The sequence below is a fragment of the Elephas maximus genome, chromosome 5, assembly GCF_024166365.1.
Source record: "Elephas maximus indicus isolate mEleMax1 chromosome 5, mEleMax1 primary haplotype, whole genome shotgun sequence".
NCBI lineage: Eukaryota > Metazoa > Chordata > Mammalia > Proboscidea > Elephantidae > Elephas > Elephas maximus.
In genome coordinates this window covers 71,005,702-71,026,400 of record NC_064823.1, presented here as the reverse complement: position 1 = coordinate 71,026,400, position 20,699 = coordinate 71,005,702, and the positions used below count along the sequence as shown (strand labels likewise).

The following is a 20,699-nucleotide window of genomic DNA, read 5'->3' as shown; positions in this document are numbered from 1 at the left end:
TACGTAAAACGCTAATGATACGTAAAACGCTAATGATACTAAGGTGATAACCTGTGAACTCTGAATAGGTGACTTTGTTTTTATCTGTTATAAAATTCTAAATACACTTCTGTAAAATAAATGCTACTGTTACAAAAAAGGGAAGGAGAAGATAAAAATATTACATATATTGGAAAAATAACAAAAATATATGCCTCATTTAAATCAAAATAGTGAGTTGGTCATATATTTGAGAGCGTATTTATTTTACATTTTAGTGTTCTTGAATGGATTCAATGAAATGAGTGTTTGGCTCAATAAGAAATATCTTAACAAAATGGTATAGGCCTAAATTCTTAATTATTTGTTTGTGGGAAATAGTAATAATTAGAGACTATATTGCTATAGTACTTTTACATGAGTAGCTGTTGGTAAAAGGCTGTAGAAATACAAATGGACTATATTTTTACACAGAGCTTCAGTATTAGAATTACAGTGCTTTAAGTTATAGTGACACCAAGTATGGCATTCTTGAAAGAACTGGATACCTTTGAGAAGAGTAGATTTTAGACAAAAAATTTTAGACAGCTATCTTTAAATATCTTAAGTATATATAAGCAGAGTCTAAGACTTATATTCTAAGTACTGTCAGGACAGAGGTTACACAATAAATACAAGATGAATGGAGCCAGGCTTCTGGCAGAAAAAAAGCAACACTGGACCAATTAAAGCTGCCTCCCATTATATGACCTGGACTATTTATTAGGAAACCCATGCTTCAAGTCTCCATTATAAATTTTAGTTTCTTCGTTTGATGAGAGAATCAAATATAAAGTCATGAATGGGAAAGCACTTAAGCCACGGAAGCTTCTGAAGTGAAGTTTTTAATAGTATATAATAAAACTTCACTGGGCAGGTGTTTGGACTTTATACCTTTCAGATTCTATAATCCTATTAATAAAATATCCAACAAGAACACACCCAAAATGTTCTTTGTAGAGATCTGAGTTTCTGCAAGGGACACTGGATTTATTTTAGAGGCAGCTAAACACTAGGGTGAAACAAAACATGGGATGCCACTAGTAACCTTTTTGGTCCAGGGTTAATTAAATATTGTGGTCAGTGATTCTCAGGCTGAAAAATCAGGGTCCAAGGATCAGATTCTTGGGGTGGACGATAATATCAGAATATGCTTTTCCAAGTTATTTAAAAGCCATAATATTAATTCTTTTTTAAAAATATAAATGACATTAAAGGATGGCATGCAAGCTTTCCATTTATCAAAAAGGGGTACAGATTTTAAAAGAAAAATCACAAAACACTCATCGAAAAGACTATGATTCTCTGGAGTTGCACCGTCCAGTACGGTGGGCACTGGTCACATGTGGCTACTAAGCCTCTGAAATATGGCTAGTCTGAAATGAGATGTGCTGTAAGCGTAAAATATTCACTGGATTTCGAAGATTTGATTTAAAAAAAGGTAAGATATCTCATAAATATTTTTATAATTGATTATACACTGAAATAATATTGTGGATCTATTGGATTACATAAAAGATTAAAATTAATTTCACCTATTTTCAAACATTTTAAACATGTGCTTACTTGAGAACTTAAAATTTAAAATTCCATCTGTGGCCTGAATCACATCGCTATTGGACCACACTCCTCTACAAAGAGACAGTCTGTGAGGTCCCCTCTCAATTCCAAAAGGTGTGATTCTATAACTCAGTGAATTTCTAAGGAGAAGAACACTTTTTTAATTTTGGAGGCATGGGATTATTGCTGGACATGAAGAGTTGAATTACTATTTAGAAAACATTATAAGGGTTTTTCAGAATAAAAAATATACTCTTATGTTTTCTTAAATTGTAATGATTTTAAATGGAAGATTATGTGTCCCTCAACTTAAAAACATACCAGTTTAGACAAAATTTTTCTAGTTTTGTGCACTATGATGCATTCCTGTGCAAAACAGCAGAATGATCATTTTGGGAAAGATAATTTACTTACTTGAATAAAAATGAACTTAAGGGCAAATGCTGTTTGGCTTAACTCTGTGGAGTTGGTGATAAAAGCTTCTTAACATAAATGCAAAGGTGGATATATTCAGGCTATGCTTCAGCTGTTCTCTGTATTTCTTCAAAGAAATCACTTAGTGCCAATATTTATTTTATTTATTTAACACTTACTTATATAATGCTTATTCTGTGCTAAATACTATTCTAAGTACTTGACCGATTTTAACTACCTTAGCACTATGAAATGAACTATTATTTTCCCCATTTTAGACATAAGGAAACTGAAACTGTAAAGAGGTTAAATGACCTGAGGCAGAGCCAGGATCCGAACCCGGGCAGACCAGCTCCAGAGTCTGTGATCTAAGCCACTTCACTATAGTGTGATTCCTGTGATACTGCTGCATCTTATCATTCCACAGCCACTCTGATATTATCAATTTAATATGCGGCTTGCTGAATTCTCTGAGTTAGAGACTTTGGTTATTGACCTAATAAGGAAAAATGCTTACAAAGAAAAGAAAAATTTGAAAGAGCCATTACAAACATTTAATTCCACATACTCACCGTCACATTTGTCTCTTGTTCCGCCTCTGGCACATAAGGGTAATGGTTATAAAACATATCATTTCGGACCATTTTTTTCCTCATTCTGCAGGGCCCTTCCGTCATCTCCAACATCCATTTGTCTAGATGGGAGCCAATGGGCGGACCCCACAAGCCTCGCTCACGCAGCAGTTCATATTCGATTTGACACCACTCCTCTGTCACGTATTTCAGGGCATTTTGCTGACGCTGAGGGTAAAGATGCTAGGTTGGTCTTCAAGCATAAACAGGTGTAACAATAAAACTTCTACAAATAACTTAAAAATCAAGTTTATGTTTGGAAACAAATGCAAACCGCATATATCACTTCAGTTGTATCACGTAAGTAAAATCACATTCATTTATGATTAAAGTAAGCTAAACATTTTGTAAGATGAGAGAATTATTGTGGTGACACAGAATGTGATTATTTTAGCAGTAAGTAAATGACAGCTTTGTACAGGGCAGAGTATAAGATATAGTCAAAGAGCTGAAGGAACTTTGTTACTCTGGCACAGGAAAGATGATAATATTACTTATGAAGAGATATCAAAATAGTTAGTTCAGTGTGAATTAATAAATAAACACAGTATTTTAAGGCTAAACCCTCCCACCCCAATATTGTAAAACAGGGTACTAGAATATATATTTGGGAAAATCTAGGAAAACAGATCAAGAAATATTGCTAACACATTGTATTACCGGTAGGCTTTGTAAACATCTCCAAAGGTTTTAGATAAAGAATATAAATATGCATCTCTGATAAGGAACTTGCCACCCATAGAAAAATTAAAGAAAAACTCTTCTACTGGCCACTGGAATAATTTCAAAAGAACTCAACCATTTACTATCACCGGGTGTAACTTCCTGCTACCTGCCAAATGACACGATGTAGAACACTTCAACAGCAGATGATTGTAACTAACTTATCTAATGATTTGCAGGATATAAGCATACAGTATAAGTCTTAGAATAAAGATCTTCTTATACAACTAACCATAAAGATTATTAAATAACTAATCATGCACTTACATGATGTCATAGTAGTACTGATGTGTTTCTGGGGGAATACCCTTATCAAATAATGATCTAGCATTTTGACCATAAAATATTAGGAGTTTTAATCAGTCAGACATCTTTAATGGATTTAAAACAGGTATTTTGGAAACAAAAGACTTAAGATAAGGTTTTGATTAATTGTGGATTCACCACGGAGATTTCATGAAATTTATTTTTTACTGATAAAACCACCAAGCACCTATAATAAAAAAAGACTTGTAATTTCTTAGAATTTTAAGAGACTTCTCAGAGACTTTGATGCATATTTTCACAATCTCCTTGTTATTAGCTGATAGAGTGGGATCATTCTGATATTTTTATTTTTTATTGAAAAATAAAGACATGCAACTCATCAGTCATGAATGTTAACAGGATTCTGTTCCACTGAGATCCAGTGTGTTGCTTTTTAATGCAGTTTGCCTAGAGTAAATTCAATTTTTTCTATCTTAAAACCAATGGCCAAAATAGATATTGGCAGGGGTAATTTAAAATCATCATCTGATGATGAATACAATTCAGTAACTTGCCCAGAATGGGTAGGAATATCCCAAGAGAACAGCTGTTTCTCATCCAGGGCATGCAAAACAAATCATTCTTACCTCTTGATATTCCTTATACTGTGTGTCGACTAGGTCACGAACAACAGCAACATGTGTAAACATCCACTGTGAAATCTCCTAATGTTGCAGAGAAAAAAAAATCTTTTAAGAATCAACTTTGGGAAAACATCAATTCTACCCAAAGCAATCTATAGATATAATACAATCCTAATCCAAATACCAACAGCATGTTTTTAATGAGATTGAAAAACTAATCACCAACTTTATATAGAAAGGAAAGAGGCCCCGGATAAGCACTACTGAAGAAAAAGAACAAAGGAGGAGGCCTCATGCTACCTGATCTCAAAACTACTACAAAGGCACTGTAGTCAAAACAGCCTGGTACTGGTACAAGGACACATAAAGCAATGGAAAAGAATTGAGAACCCAGATGTAAATCTATCTACCTAGGGTAAGCTGAGTTTTGACAAAGGACCAAAGTCCATTAAGTAGGGAAAGCACAATCTTTTTAACAAATGGTGCTGGCAAAACTGGATGTCCATCTGTAAAGAAAAAAGAAACAGGACCCATACCTCACACCATATATGAAAACTAACTCAAAATGGATCAAAGACCTAAATATAAAACCTAAATGATAAAAATCATGGAAGAAAAAATAGGCACAACACTAGAGGCCCTAATACATGGCATAAATTCAATGCAAACAATAACAATGCACAAACACTAGAAGGTAACTAGATAACTGGGAGATTCTAAAAATTAAACACTTAAACTCATGAAAAGATTTCACCAAAAAAGTAAAAAGAGAACATACAGACTGGGAAAAAAAATTCTGGTTACAACATACCCAACAAAGGTCTAATCTTTAAAATCCACAAAATGCTTTAACACCTCAACAACAAAAAGGCAACTAATCCAATTAAAAAATGGATAAAGAATATGAACAGATATTTCACCAAAGACAACATTCAGGCAGCTAACAGACACATGAGGAAATGCTCATCATCATTAGCCATTAGAGAAATGCAATTCAAAAATACAATGAGATACCATCTTACCCCAACATTACTGGCGCTAATTAAAAAAAACAGAAAATAGCAAATATTTGAAAGACTGCAGGGAGAGTGGAACTCTTATGCACTGCTGGTGAGAATGTAAAATGGTAATAGTCACTGTGGAAAACAATATGGCACCTCTTTCAAAAGCCAGAAACATAAATACCATATGATCCAGCAATCCTACTCCTACGAAAATATCCTAGTGAAATAAAAACCATCACATGAATAGACATATGCACACCTATGTCCACTGTAGCACTATTCACAACAGCAAAAAGATGGAAACAGCCTAAGTGCCCATCAGCTGATTAATGGATAAACAAATTATGGTACATAACACAATGGAATACGATGCAATGATAAGGAACAATGATGAATCCGTGAAACACCTCACAACGTGGATGAACCTGGAGAGCATTTTGCTGAAATAAATCAATCACAAAAGGACAAACAGCGTATGAGACCACTATTATAAAAACCCAAGAAAACGTTTACACACAGAAAAAACAAAGGAGGGTAGAGAAGGGGAGGGAAAATCACTAACTAGACAGTAGACAAGTATCTTTGGTGAAGTGAAAGACAATATACAACATAGAGGAAGTCAGTACAACTAAACCAAGGCAAAGCCATAGAAGCTTCTTAGACACAGCCAAACACTTTGAGGGACTGAGTTACTGGGGCTAAGGGCTGGGGACCACGGTCTTGAAGGACATCTAGGTCAATTGGCATAACATAGTTAATAAAGAAAACGTTCTATATCCTACTTTGGTGAGCACGATCTGGGGTCTTAAAAGCTTGTGAGTGGCCATCTAAGAAACACCCTGTGCAGAGCAAAGGAGGAGGAAGACAACCTAAGACACAAGGAAAATATTAGTCCAAAGGGCTAATGGACCACATGAACCACAGCGTCTACCAGCCAGAGCCCAGAAGAAATAGATAGTGCCCGGCTACCACCACCTACTGCTCTGACAGGGATCACAATAAACGGTCCTGGACAGAGCAGGAGAAAAATGTAAAACAAAATTCAAATTCACAAGAAAAGACCAGACTTACTGGTCTGACAGAGGTTGGAGTAACCCTTGAGACTACAGCCCCCAGACACACTGCTAACTCAGAATGGATGCCACTCCTGAAGTCCACCTTTCAGCAAAGATTAGACAGGCCTATAAAATAAACACTAACGCATGTCGGGAACATGCTTCTTGGTTCAATCAAATGAGCAACCACTGCGCAGAAGTAAAGATGAGAAGGCAGGAATGGGAAGGAAACTGGACGAATGGACACAGGGAACCTGGGTGGAAAGGTAAAGAGGGAGTGTGCTGACACGCTGCAGGAATTGCAACCAATGTCACAAAACAATTTGTGTATAAATTTTCGAATGCGAGACTAATTTGCCTTGTAATCTTTCACCCAAACCAAGTTAAAAAAAAGAAAAGGATTCTTTAATACCTCACTGATTTACTAGGGGAAAAAAAAAAAGTTAACTAGCCTTAAAATTATGTTAAACAATTAGTTCAAATTCTGTGAAAAGCACCTATTATAGGAAAAAAACAAATCCAACATTAAAAGTCTGATTATATCATGAATCTAATGGAGGCCTGGAGTGGTGGACACAGAGCTGTGACCCTTTAAATGCCTCTCTGAGGACGGGCTTGCTGTCCCAGCTTCCTAGAGTGCTGTTAGCCCCTTTCACAATCGCCTCAGCTTCAGAGTCCCTGGATGCCTCACATTCAATGGCTGACTGATTTGGGGAATATGGAGGCTCAGTGATGTGGACACAACGCAGGTCAACTCTGACAGGTCATTTTGGCTCCAGAACTCCACTTAGGTTAGCTTAGATTGTTACAGTGCCACATCGTAGCCTGTCATTTCTCCGTGCTTAAAACTATTTGCTGCTTCTTTGATCTACAGCTATTGATCCCAAGGGCACTCCCCAACAAACATTCTGCACACTAAACTTTGCCTCAGAGTTTGCTTCCTGGAAGACTCAATCTGTGACACAGGGAATGACTGACATACACTGTTTCTCTCAGACCCCTTTCATGGCTGCCACTTGGGTTCTGGGATGGTGACGGATGATGAGGAAGAAATTAACGCTGGAAGTAGATGAGTTTTTAAAAAAATTCATCACAGGTACATACCACAAGATTATAAGAAATAAAAAGGCCTGTTTGTTCTATTGTTTTAAAATTTGTACAATTAACAATGACAATACTACTGGAAGTTTAGAAAAACTGAGAAAAATTATTCACAGTCTGATCATTTATCAATCTCTGAATCTCATCTTCAGTCATGTCCGGTTATGGAATGGATGTAAATACACAACACTCACAGTGCAATTTTATCACAACAAAAGAGAAGTTCCCATAGACCGGGTTACTTCTCTCTGTTCTAAAGCAAAAATACAGAAAAGTTCCATTTCAAACTATCTGCTTGTACATGTTAAGTGTATTATATAAAATAGTATAACTAAAACTTGAAATATAAACTTCTACTATCAGCAATGAAAGGAAACACTGTACCTGGGTGGAAAGACTGTGCTTACTAAGACCACTCTCCTTCCGATTCCGTCTTGATCCGGTTAACTTGGAAAGACCAAAGCCACTGCTGACACGGGACAATTTGGATTGGGTGGTGGGCACTAAAGCTTCTCCTCGACTTATGCATTTCTTTTCGTGGGCTAAGAAATTAAAATTAGATTATTTTACAATTTCCCCACATAATTATTAGTTTTGCTTTCAATACTTCCTGTCATGGCTACAAACCACAATTCTGTAGTTATCAAAAGCGGCTTAAATGCCAGTTGTCAGACATTTTTTTAGACATTACAAATCCATTTGTTGGTGCTCTTGTTTAAGGATGGCTGGTTGATAATTATTGTACTAGTTGAATTTACATTTGGTTGAAACTTCACAGCTCTGCAATAATATGGAAATTTATTTTAACTGTAATCAGGTACTATGCTAATAGCAGTTCACAATCCCTTATCCAAAACCCTTGGTGCTGGGTATGCAACTCCTTATCTAGAACCTCTGGTGCTGGGTATGCAACTCCTTATCTAGAACCTCTGGTGCTGGGTATGCAACTCCTTATCTAGAACCTCTGGTGCTGGGTATGCAACTCCTTATCTAGAACCTCTGGTGCTGGGTATGCAACTCCTTATCTAGAACCTCTGGTGCTGGGTATGCAACTCCTTATCTAGAACCTCTGGTGCTGGGTATGCAACTCCTTATCTAGAACCTCTGGTGCTGGGTGTGCAACTCCTTATCTAGAACCTCTGGTGCTGGGTGTGCAACTCCTTATCTAGAACCTCTGGTGCTGGGTGTGCAACTCCTTATCTAGAACCTCTGGTGCTGGGTGTGCAACTCCTTATCTAGAACCTCTGGTGCTGGGTGTGCAACTCCTTATCTAGAACCTCTGGTGCTGGGTATGCAACTCCTTATCTAGAACCTTTAGTGCTGGGTATACAAATCTCATATCCAAAATCTTTGGTGCTGGGTATACTTTGTAATTCAGAATGTTTTGGATTTTAAAAAGGGTACATGGTACATATAAAACCAAAACCAAACCCACTGCCGTGGAGTCGATTCCAAATCATAGTGACCCCAAAGGACGGGGCAGAACTGCCCCATAGAGTTTCCAAGGAGTGCCTGGTGGATTTGGACTGCCGACCTCTTTGTTAACAGCTGTAGCACTTAACCACTACGCCACCAGGGTTTCCATGGTACAAATACTGTATATTATATAACACTAGCAGAGAATCTCGGGTAACAAATCACAATTTAAAGCATTAATATTTCTGCACCAAAATGCATGAGTACTTACACCAAGTAGATACAGAAAGTTAGGTTAGGGTTTGATACCAAGTGAATTCTGACACCAAATTAATAAACAAACAAAAGCCTTGGGTTTTCAGGGCTTTTTAGATTTCAGACTTATGGATAAGGGATGGTGGACCAGGAGCCAGGAGAACGACCATACGAAGCTTTAAGCAACGTATTATTTTCTAAACTCAGAGATTTCTGATGTATAACACACCTTTGAGTAAAAAAAAACCAAAACTCAATATAACTGTTCCAGAATGGAATTATGTTGCACTGATTTTCATTTCTATTTTCATCACAGTATCCTATTTTAGGGAAGTTTTAATTACATGTCTAAAGTGCATTTATATACAACCAGTCTCTTGATCACGTGATTTCAGTGGATCTTCTTACCCAAATGATTCTGCCAGCACTTCAAACTAGCCTCTTCAATGAGCGGCCTTGCTACGGCTATGTCCACATGGCCCCTTTCATTCACAGGTAGAGTGACTTTGAAAAGCTCCTCCAAGGTTTGTTTCTTACTATGTATCAGTTCAGTCCAAACTCTGTTGACAGCTTTTATGAGAAGCTGACGCCCTAGGGAAATGAACCAAATAGATAAATAAATAAAAGGAAGCAAATGGTCAAAAACACAATATAAAGTCAGTTCTTAATTTCTTTATGTTTTACATCTAGGAATTTCAACTATAGCACTTAATAGTCAAAATAATGCTTCATATAAAATCCACATTACTGAAAAGGATTATTCAGATAACCAAAAATGGGGTTGGTTACTTGGAAAACTTTTTTAAAACTGTTAAGCTTATGCAGAAAGACAATGAATATTATTTACGATATGAAAAATTTTATACATATTTCATTACCTATCTTCTTTTATATAACATAAGAACTCTGAACATTTAAAATGAGTTCAAAATTAAGTTGTTCTTGACTTTTTGCAAAAGGAAAGAAATAATAAACAAATGTTTTTAAAAGGTTTTTGACTACTAAATTTAATCTTGCTTTCAGAGTGCTTGATAATCTGTCTGACTACTGCTCTAGACCAGTCAATCTTTTAGCAAGCACTGGAACTACCTGGAGGGCTTGTTAAAATAGATTGCTGGCTTTCATCCACAGAACTTCTGATTCAGTAGCTCTGAGTGGGACAAAATGGACATTTCTAACATGTTTCCAAATTATGTGATATTGCTGGTCTGATATTACTGCTTTGAGAACCAATGTTCAAGGCTGTCAGTTGTTGAGGAGTGAAAATAATAACTGTGTCCTCAGTGTCTGGGGTTCAAAAACTTGGAGAGAATAAATGAGCAATAAATTAAAGTTTAACTGAATGAATGAATGAATGAATGAAAGAGTAAGTTCCGGAATCCCAAAGGATGAAATCATACGCAAAAGACCTACACAGTATTGTACGGTAATGGTCTAATCTTTTCCACTGAGCAATGTGGAAATAAGAATTCAACCTACCCAAAGACTAATCCTCAAGATTGACAGATTCAATGGGAAAATCAGATAAAAAAAAAAGAGAATAAAAGACAATTTGTCTCAAGCAATATTTGCCTCTACTGTCATATGCCTAACACTACCATTAGTTAGTTCTCTTTATGTTAAGTGCCAGTTAGTATATATTGTTCAGCTAAACAAAGGCTGCACTACCATGTGTGCAAATGCAAATACCATCAAATCTCTCAGCATCACTAATAAATGCTGAGGACTAGCAGTGTCAGTGCTAAGTGGTGTAACAAGTTTGGCATATAGGAGATATTTTGTGGGCATGTCTGTTACGCACAGGTGTGACTTACTGCAAGAGTGGTTCTCACAATGTTGGCAGTTTCTCATGCCAATTATTACTTTTTTAATCTTAAAAATTGGAAACGAGTTTGAGAAAGCCCCAAAACAAACAAACAAACAATGGAGGTAATTACCTTCGCTGATATCTTGGCTATAACCACCATCTGGTTCAATGTCAGAGGGAATCATAATGTGCCATGTAGTCATCCGGGCTTCTGCTTCCAGTCCAAATCCATCCACATTACTGAAAAATTCCAGTCAGTTTAAACTACAGAAGGAAATGACTATAACTGAAAACTATATGACTATTACTCTGCAGAAACAAGATAAACTCAGCTCTATCACAAAGTTTCATTACTTGCAAGCTGATGAACAGAAGATGCACAAAATAGAATACCTACCATGAATATACCATTTTAAGGGGATGATCTCCTAAATCTACCTGTCTAAATGTAATTAAACTCAACTATAGCATCATGATGGCACAGGACTGGGTACAATTCATGAGTCAACATAACATCAAAATGAGCACCTTAATTTTTAAGATGGTTTTTGATTACTAACATTTTTACCTAACAATTACAAAAAGATAGTTAACTAGGAATAGTTTCCTAATAGGCTGTTATAGACTGAATCGTGCCTGCCCACACCACCACCCTCCCTGCCACCAACCCTCCCAAATACGTGTTGTAAATCCTAATCTCTATGCTTGTGGTTATAATTCCATTTGGAAATGGGTTGTCTTTGTTATGCTAATGAGACAGGATTAGTGTAGGGTTTGTCTTAAATCTATCTCTTTTGAGATGTAAGAGAGATTAGACAAGCAAGAGAGAGGAGCAGCAGACGTGGGGGAAGAGAGATACCAAGCCACATGAAGCACTAGATAACTCAGACGTAGGTCCATTCTCCAGTCCCATCCCTCACCTCTCTTTGCTCTAGTAGCAGTGAAACAATCGTGGTTTCCCAAATGTGCCACACTCCTCCGTCCCTCTGGGCGAATCCATATACTGCCCTTTCTTCCAAGAGCACTCTTCCTCATGCTCTTTGCAGTGTTAACCTCCTCAATTAGGTTTCAAGTTGCAACCCAAGGGGTAGTTCCTCCAGGTTTGGGGCCCCGGTTACGTGCAGGGTGCTCCTTCTATTTAGCTTAGCACTCAGCACATCTGACCGGTCTTGCCTGGTTATCTGTTTTCCCTTCTAGACTGCACATCCCAAGAGGACTGCCACAAGGTCTATCTTACTCACATCTCATCCCAGCCCCTAGTTCAACGTCTGGCCTCCAGCAGATACTAAAGAACTATCTGTCAAAGCAACCAGTGGAAAAATACTAATTTCACCATTTACCATAAAACTATTTTTTCAGCCTCCAACAATGTATTTTATTTGCTTTAAAAGCAAATTTTCTTTTTAAAAGTATATAAGAGACATATGGTCACTGTGGAAAATTTCAATGACGTAGAAAGTAAAGAAAAAAAAATCCATTATTTCATTAGAAAAGTGAAACACTTGCCTTTTGCCCTTTCATATGAAGTTTTAAATAAACAGATTAAAGGAAAAAGAAACGTTACTACCAGAAAGTAGAAGAAAGAGTTCTGCTGAAATAATATCAAAGACAAACTCAAAGGATTACCTTCCAACATGCAGATTAATCAAGCAGTGAGCCAGACAGCTAATGAATTCCTGGTCATGGTTCCCAGGTCCCAGGATCAAGTTCCTGTTTACAGTGAGGACCCTGAGTGCATCAAGGAGAGCCACTTGCTGAGGAACAGTTTTGTGTGCCCGTGAGAACTGGTACAGGATGGTCCTATTCAGGCAGTGATAAACTGCATCCAGTGACAATCCCTGGGATCTTCGTTTTGACTAAAAATATGCAAGATACTTGATTTAGTAAAATGGACAAAAATGAAGATCTGCTTATCATTTAATCATGACTTTTATTAGGTTTATTAGGCACCATATACCATGCTAAGTACTAGGGATACTAAGACTAAAAATACAAAGCTCTTGATATTATGAAGCTCAGAACTCATGAGACAAATATGTACAATTTAACGAGTGCTACATACAAATACGCAGAGGGTGTTACGGTGGCCCAGTGAGGAGAGCCATTAACACTGTGGTGGTAGAGCAGCCTCAAAGAGAACACAAAGTGTCATCTGGGCAGAGTCTCTGACCAAAGAAACTTGGTTAGGATGAATGTAAGAAGAAAAAAAGAAATTGACATTCTAGTATCATCCTCTCACTTAATAATTTCTCTCTTTGGCTTAAATACAAATTTCTCTCAAAAATTCTTAGGTGACTTAAGAAAACTCTATGAACCACATGCTAATAAAACATTGGAGCCCTGGATGCGCAGTGGTTAAGAGCTTGGCTGCTAACAAAAAGGGCAGCAGTTTGAATCCACCAGCCACTCCTTGGAAACCCTATGGTGCAGTTCCATTCTGTCCTACCAGGTTGCTTTAAGTTGGAACCAACTTGACAGCAATGTTTTTTTTTTTAACCAGTATTTTCTATTTTCTACGTTAAGAGCTAGATAAGGATTAATAACTTATGCCAAACCAGGCCAATATTCCTTAGTCAAAAGTATCACAAACATACACTAAAATAATATGGTCAAAGGAACAAGAACAGGAATGGACTTTACAAAGCTGAAACTTGTAAGACCAGAATAGTCCTTTAATATCTACTGTTCATGCTCTGTAAGCCTTTACACACTGACACGTTATACTGCAAAAACCTATCAAATGGGAAGTAACTTGAGGTATTCAAACCCAAAGGAAGGGAATCTCGCTATCTGGGTAGTAAAGAGCAATAACCAGAAGTAAGAGGACATGACCAGAGCTTGAGAGAAACAGGCAAGTTTACAAGTGGCACACTGGCACCAGGCTACTGGTAAGGGTCAGGGAGGTTAAAAGGCTCTAGTTTTTAATTCACGTTTAATAAGCTCAGCTTTATATTAAATGTTAACACTCATTAGTTACACTTATTTCCAACAATTTTGACACGATAGGCAATGTTTTTCATAAGGAAAACACGTACTCTACAACCAAGAGTGACAACAAATTACCTGTGCGATTAGTTGAATTATAAAATCTATAAGAAGTTTAGATTCTTTGTTGAACATGCCTTGCCAAAGCTTGTCCACCACACGTTGTGTGAAATAAAACACATTGTTCACCAATACCTGGTAGCTTCCTCCACTGGTAATAGGCAGAGATGCATCTTCCCCTAAATTCCAGTAGGAAAAAAATGTCTAAGAAAATTGGTATCTACCAGCATAAGACCAGATTCTCAAGTAAATGAGGCTAAGGACAAGGGAGTACATCCATTACCTTTAGGAATATGACCACTAGTTCTTATGAACTACTTTAAGAAAATAATGTTCACAGCCAGAAACCATGATAAATACTGGAAGAAATAATTTCTGCAGGATAAAAATATGTTATGGATTGAGACTAACTGTAAAGCCACTACCTTAAGACAGTCTATGATAAACAAACAGTACTTCAACTTAAACTCTCAGTGAGAGAGGATCTCTGTTTGAGAGAATAATTCAGTTTGTTACCTGTAAATTGATCCTGTGTAACTAACAAAGGGCAAAACAAACATTCAAACAAAATTATTTTTGAGTATACCTTTAATAGCAATGAAGTAATACAGGCAGAAGAGCTTCAGAAAAAATTGTCAAAAATAAAGCATAGTCAGTAGTGGTGGAACCCAAGGGGTGCCTTTAGGCCTCTCCACAGCACTCATTACCTTATTAACTATTTTCTTTTTTTTATTGTACTTTAGATGAGGGTTTACAGAACAAACTAGTTTCTCATTAAACAGTCAGTACACACATTGTTCTATGACATTAGTTAACAACCCCACAACGTGTCAGCACTCTCCCTTCTCAACCTTGGGTTCCCTATTACCAGCTTTCCTGTTAATCTCCTGCCTTCTAGTCCTTGCCCCAGGGCTGGTGTGCCCCTTTAGTCTCGTTTTGTTTTATGGGCCTGTCCAATCTTTCGCTTAAGGATGAACCTCAGGAGTGACCTCAGTACTGAGCTAGAAGGGTGTCTGGGGGCCATCCTCTCAGAGTTTCTCCAGTCTCTGTCAGGCCAGCAAGTCTGATCTTTCTTTTTGAGTTAGAATTTTGTTCTACATTTTTCTCCAGCTGTGTCCAGAACCCTCTATTGTGACCCATGTCAGAGCAGTCAGTGGTGGTAGCTGGAGTTGTACTGGACTCAGTCTTATTAGCACTATTTTTTAAAAGCTACCCTAATGTCCTCATGTCCTCAGTGTGCTGCTATGCACATATCACTTCCAGATCAATCCCCAGCCCCTCCTCCTAACGAAAACCCCCTGCAAATCCCTCCTTTGTAGACATTCTGGATTCTCCACTGAATGTGATTATTATTGTTATTTCTACCTAACTCTAAATTACCCCATTTAGTAAAAGTTTTCATTTTGGATCTTTATATAGTAGGACTGATCTCAATGGATAAAAACAACTGCAAAAGTTTGACTTAACACACTGCCTTGAGTGTGCACAGCTGCATGCTAAGACAATACTAAAATTTCCTGGCAAATACATTTCAGAATAAAGTGATAATTTAATAGCACACAGGTTCCATGAGTAATATCATCACCAGGAACTCAGATAGCAAATATACTAAACCACTGGCTTTTCTTTTTCCTTTAAATTCCATCTTTGTCTTACATATAAATGCTGGTGCCAATGTAAAGACATCAGGGTTGTATCTTTACAGACACACAGGAAAAATATTATGTTCATGTGATTTGATTGCATGTCCTAGAAGCTGCCCTTAAGGATGCTATGTACTTAACTATGACCCAACAATTCTACTCCTAGGTATACACACAATAAAAATAAATAAATACATATATGTGCTCCTTGTGAACAACAATGTTTGTAAGAGCTTTATTCTCAATAGTCTCACACTGGAAACTACCAAATGTCCATCAACAGTAAAATGGATATGTTTATATATTCACAGGATAGAGCAATATACAGCAATGAAAATAAACAGACTTCCACTATGTGCAGTACCACGGACAAATCTCACAAATGTGTTGCTGAGCGTAAAACGCTAGGCCCAAAAGAACATCAAAAGTTAATTTAAAATGTATCAGATACTCATAAAAAGACAACCTGGTTAAGGAATAGTTTTTAAAACATGTTTTTCTTTTCTTGCCTTCCTCCTGCCATCCATGAGTACATAAATATGTGTTAAATCCACACCGTAAGTACTTCATTCTGTTAAATCTTTATTCTAGATTCAAAGGAAAGAGCTGGGTAGGCCTTTTCCTCATTATGGAAAAAATACCAGTAAGATGGGAAAATGCACAGAAAAGATGGGAAGAGATGTTAAAAGGAGATATACATGGGGTTTAGAGAGAGAAGGAGAGTGACCATAGCTACTTTTCGAAAATAAAAATAAAACACAGAATTACCCAATAACACATCAGCTGCAAGTAAATGGTCCATCACGCTATCCAAAATGTAGGTCTGAAATTCTTTCTGCTGAGTTCTTGTAGATCTTTCAGGGGAAGCCTAATCAATACAATTCAGAATTAGCAACAGAACCAACCAAAGGACTAAATCGTAGTTACATTACCAAATGTATCAAATAGATAAAAGAAATCTTACTTAAATAATCAAATATGACATGAGGAATGCTACATAGGCTTATAATCTTTCTCTTATTTTTCTGACCATAAGGTTAAAAAAATTTTTGCAAGCAAGGGTGAAACATCTTCCTTTTAATTCGTTCCTCCAATACTATTCTAAACATTATTAGGTATTTAATAAATATTGAATAATCTATTATTATATCTCACTTCTAAGAAAGATCTGGTGGTTTACAATAAGACAGATAAAATAAATCAAAAACTCATTAAAACAAATGTAAATGTTCAAGATTCTAATAAGCGGGTGAGTCAAGGTGGGGAGGGAAATATAACAAAAGAACTAAACACGAATTAGCTCTGAGCTTCCTAGGTTCCTAGGAAGAAGAAGAAGAAGAAAAAAAGAAATACAGATTACAAAACTTTTACTATCTATAAAAGGAAGCAAACTAGATAGTTAGAAGGGACGTGTTTTTTCCAAAATTGTTGACTGGAACGTTCTCTGTGAGTTTTTATAAGAACAGCAAACAATCTTCTATGTGGTGTCACCAATAATAGTTTTACAAAACCTAAGGATGATTTTAAAAATGATCTGAAGTAAAAGCTTGAGGTACAAAGTTAAACTGCAGTCCTCTGACAGCATTTCTACCGGCATTTAGACTAATAAAATCCAGGTATGTACCTTCCAAGTATGTAACTTGAAAGCACAGGGAACAGAGGGAGATGTAAGGCAGGACGGCCCTTCTGTCATCCTTCTGAAACGCCAGTAGTGTTAGCCAGGATTTTGATAAAAGTTGGATACCATACTATTCGACAAATTGACATAAAGTTGTTTTTTAAAAAGAGATCTGTATGTTTGAGATACAGGTGTAGTGTTGATTCTTCACAAGTTAAACTGAAGAACCTACTTATTCTTACACGGAAAGGGTACAGGACTGTTTATGGCCATGTTACAAAAGTGGGCTTAGCAACACTGTTGTTTTATGCATTTACAATGAAACTCTGCTCCATTTAAAAAAGTCATTTCATTTTATTATTATGATGCCCAAAGTAGTACTGATAAAGGTTTCAAAGGCCATTAAAATCCAGTTCTCCATCGAGATCAAACATATTAACCTAAGGATTCAAAAACCAACAGCTAAACCAAAGTTGTAATGAATGTTTTTCTTTCTTTTGCATCATATTTGTTTTGTTTTAAAATGGCAATATGAGTCAAATAACAGATAAAGGAATAGTAATACTTAGGAGTTTGGTTTGGGATCAGAGTAAATCTGGGAAAAAGTGAAGCACACCTCATGTTGTTTTTAATTGCATAGATTATTATTTGATTACTATTATTATTAATCTACATAGATGAAACAGATTAATATAATGGTCGGAGAAGAGCTGTGACCAAGGCCTGCAAATTTCTCAGGCTGATAGTAAATTGAGATTACCATTCCAAAGAATTGAAGAGAAAGTGACAACTTTAAAGGGATAGGACTATGAGGATTCCTCATAATTACGTAAGAGACCATTTTATCAAATAGCTCAAGCAATCAGAAGAATTTACTAAGGAGCAAGGTTCTCCTCTTCTGAAGTCAGCAGTATTCTTTCAGTATCATATTACACTCAAAGAGGCTAATGGGGTAAATAATTACGTGGAGGATTTAACAAGTCTTAACTAGACAAAGTGTTAGGAGCCTGCTAAACAGAGTAACACATGATTATCAAATAAAGAGAAGTAGCTTGCTCATTCAACAATATTTATTTTTACTTAACTAAAAAAAAAAAAAAATTCTTTCTTAGTCCAGCAGGATTTCAGGAAGACTTAGTCATCAACTGGTATTTACCTATTTACCGGTAATCCTCTAATTCCCCTCAATGAAGCTGCTACATGAGTAATCAAGACCCAGAATCTACACTTGCTATCAGTCCTCACTGGCTAGTTCAAATGTTCCTGCTGAGATTTAAAGTACCCTAACTTTTAAAGGACTTAAGATTTTGTGAATGCATTCATGAGCGGTTATCTCTGAGGTGTTTTTTAAAAAACAATTCATTGAACTACTTTATATACGTCTTATTTAATCCTCAAAACATCCTCGTGAGGCAGACACTATCATTCCCATTTTATAGATAAGATAATCAAGTTTTAGAGAGGATAAGTCAGATTGGTCAAGTCACAACTAGGACTCAAACTTCAGTTTCTTTGATGCCAAAGCCCACAACCTCTCCCGCTATATCATATTTTCCCTGCCCCACTAAAATCTCCATGTTGAAGCTAATAAGTGCAACAAACAAGCGCAAACTCGGTAGAATTCAGGACACAACTCTTTATCAATCTTTTGGATAACCATGAGCTACCCACAGTCCATCAGAATGCATTCAGTGCAGAACCAAGATGTGCTGAGACTAGGGAATGCTCTGGCCTCTGGCTGTCAGATCTGTTTCCCTGGTAAAAACAGCCAGTCAATATCATCAGTCTTCAAAGACCTACTCTCCTTTTAGAGGCCTGGGAACACAATACCACACAGAATCTTTGGGCCCACACACAGGCTAGATGGCCCTTAGGAGTTTGCTGCCCAAGGGTGACAGAACCATAGCTCTGTGAGGAAGGCCTTCTGTATTCAGTTCTGTTCCTATAATGGGTCAGAAGTCTTTACAGAAGTGGATTTTGAGCTTATTAGTTTTGACTGCTGTTTTCCCCTCAACTGGTTTCGCCTTCCGGAGTTATTTTTTGGCGTTCTCTTTGCCCACTTTTGCTAGTTTTTTGCCTGTTTGCTTTCTCAGTCACTCAGGGTGGGTTTCATTCTGATGTATGACAATGGGGGCGGGGGGCAGTCTTTTAAAAAGATGGTTGGAACAGAGGGTAGTGAACACCTCAGACCACAGAAAGTTGCTTATGGTATCAGTCCCCCTAATTTCATCATCTTTACTTTTAGGTAATGTGCTCTCCTGTACTTTCTTTCCGCTGCTACTGTGGTTGTCATGGGCAGCAAATCCATTTAGCCCTCCACAGGAAGCCTGGTGGTGAGCAGAGGACACTGAGGGATGGGAGCTGGGAAAAGTCACCAGACACCTTTTATATAAGCAAACCCAAAAAACCCCAAACTCACTGCCATCTAGTCGATTTCAATTCATAGTGACCCTGTAGGACAGAGGCTATAAATCTTATGGAAGCAGACCATCATGTTTTTCTCCCATGGAGCACCTGATGGATTCGAAATACTGACATTTTGGTTAGCAGCAAGTGCTCTTAAACACTGCACCACCTGGGCGCCATATAATCAAACATAGGGCACTTAATCCATTTTTTGAGTATGTCTTACGTGTCAGGCACTGTGTCATGAATTTTAAATGCCTTATCTTATTTAATCCTCACAATAATATCTAGAGATAGGTTCTACTTTTAAATCATTTTACGGATGGGTAAACTGTCAGGGGTGAAGAGAACTGAACTTGGTCAAGGTCACAGTTATACCCTGCACATTATTTCATTCCTCAAAATAGTTTTCGCTAGGTGATCTACATATATTTAACCCTTACAATAATCTCGAAAAGGTAGTAACAGGTATCGCCCCCGGGCTCCAGGGAATGAATTTACCTCAGGGAAGTCAGAATTTCTCACTCTAAAACCGATGCTCTTTCTATTACTCTGCCTGTCTCCCTTGTATTTGACCTTGATATCACATTCAAGCCAGTCTGTATGAACGGGAATCTTTTCTTTTTATAGACTGCTAATAAGAATAATCTCACATGTTCTTTTGTGCATATAATCAAATAAGTGCATACTCTCATCATAAAATTCTAACAATCATAAGACTGATAACCTGGTTCAGGTTCATCAACTAAAAATCAGCTGATTCAAGTGCCCTCCTTCATGCAGGTAAATGGGAAATATCCAGGGTATTTCTTTTCTTAAATTTCTTCAAGGATAAAGATTTCATAATCATGTATTGGTATTTTATTTTTTAACCACAGGAAGATACAGTGAGCAACACATATTTTTATTAACATTTTTTGTATATGTATTCTGAATACCTTTAGTATCAGATATGAAGTTCCCCAAAGTAATTAAAATTTTTTCAAACAAATTTGTATCTGTTTTATTAGGTGGTATCTTTCTGTTCTAGAATCACCAGAGATATGGTTAACAGCTAAATGATTTAAAAATACTTACAGAACACACTAAGACACTGTGCTGAATGTGAGGGA

General features: G+C 36.9%; 1 protein-coding gene across 7 annotated transcripts in view; it reads right to left on the bottom strand.

Annotated features, from left to right (window-relative positions):
- Window positions 1–20,699, bottom strand: part of WDFY3 (WD repeat and FYVE domain containing 3) — a 351,994-nt gene that overhangs the window by 56,469 nt on the left and 274,826 nt on the right. For all 7 annotated transcript variants that reach the window (XM_049885821.1, XM_049885820.1, XM_049885824.1 and 4 more), the window contains 8 exons: window positions 16,332–16,431; window positions 13,939–14,099; window positions 12,502–12,731; window positions 11,006–11,115; window positions 9,477–9,659; window positions 7,782–7,939; window positions 4,241–4,318; window positions 2,565–2,792 (listed from right to left, as the gene is read on the bottom strand). In XM_049885821.1, the coding sequence (XP_049741778.1) occupies window positions 2,565–2,792; window positions 4,241–4,318; window positions 7,782–7,939; window positions 9,477–9,659; window positions 11,006–11,115; window positions 12,502–12,731; window positions 13,939–14,099; window positions 16,332–16,431 (1,248 nt within the window). The remainder of the gene's footprint in view (window positions 1–2,564; window positions 2,793–4,240; window positions 4,319–7,781; window positions 7,940–9,476; window positions 9,660–11,005; window positions 11,116–12,501; window positions 12,732–13,938; window positions 14,100–16,331; window positions 16,432–20,699) is intronic.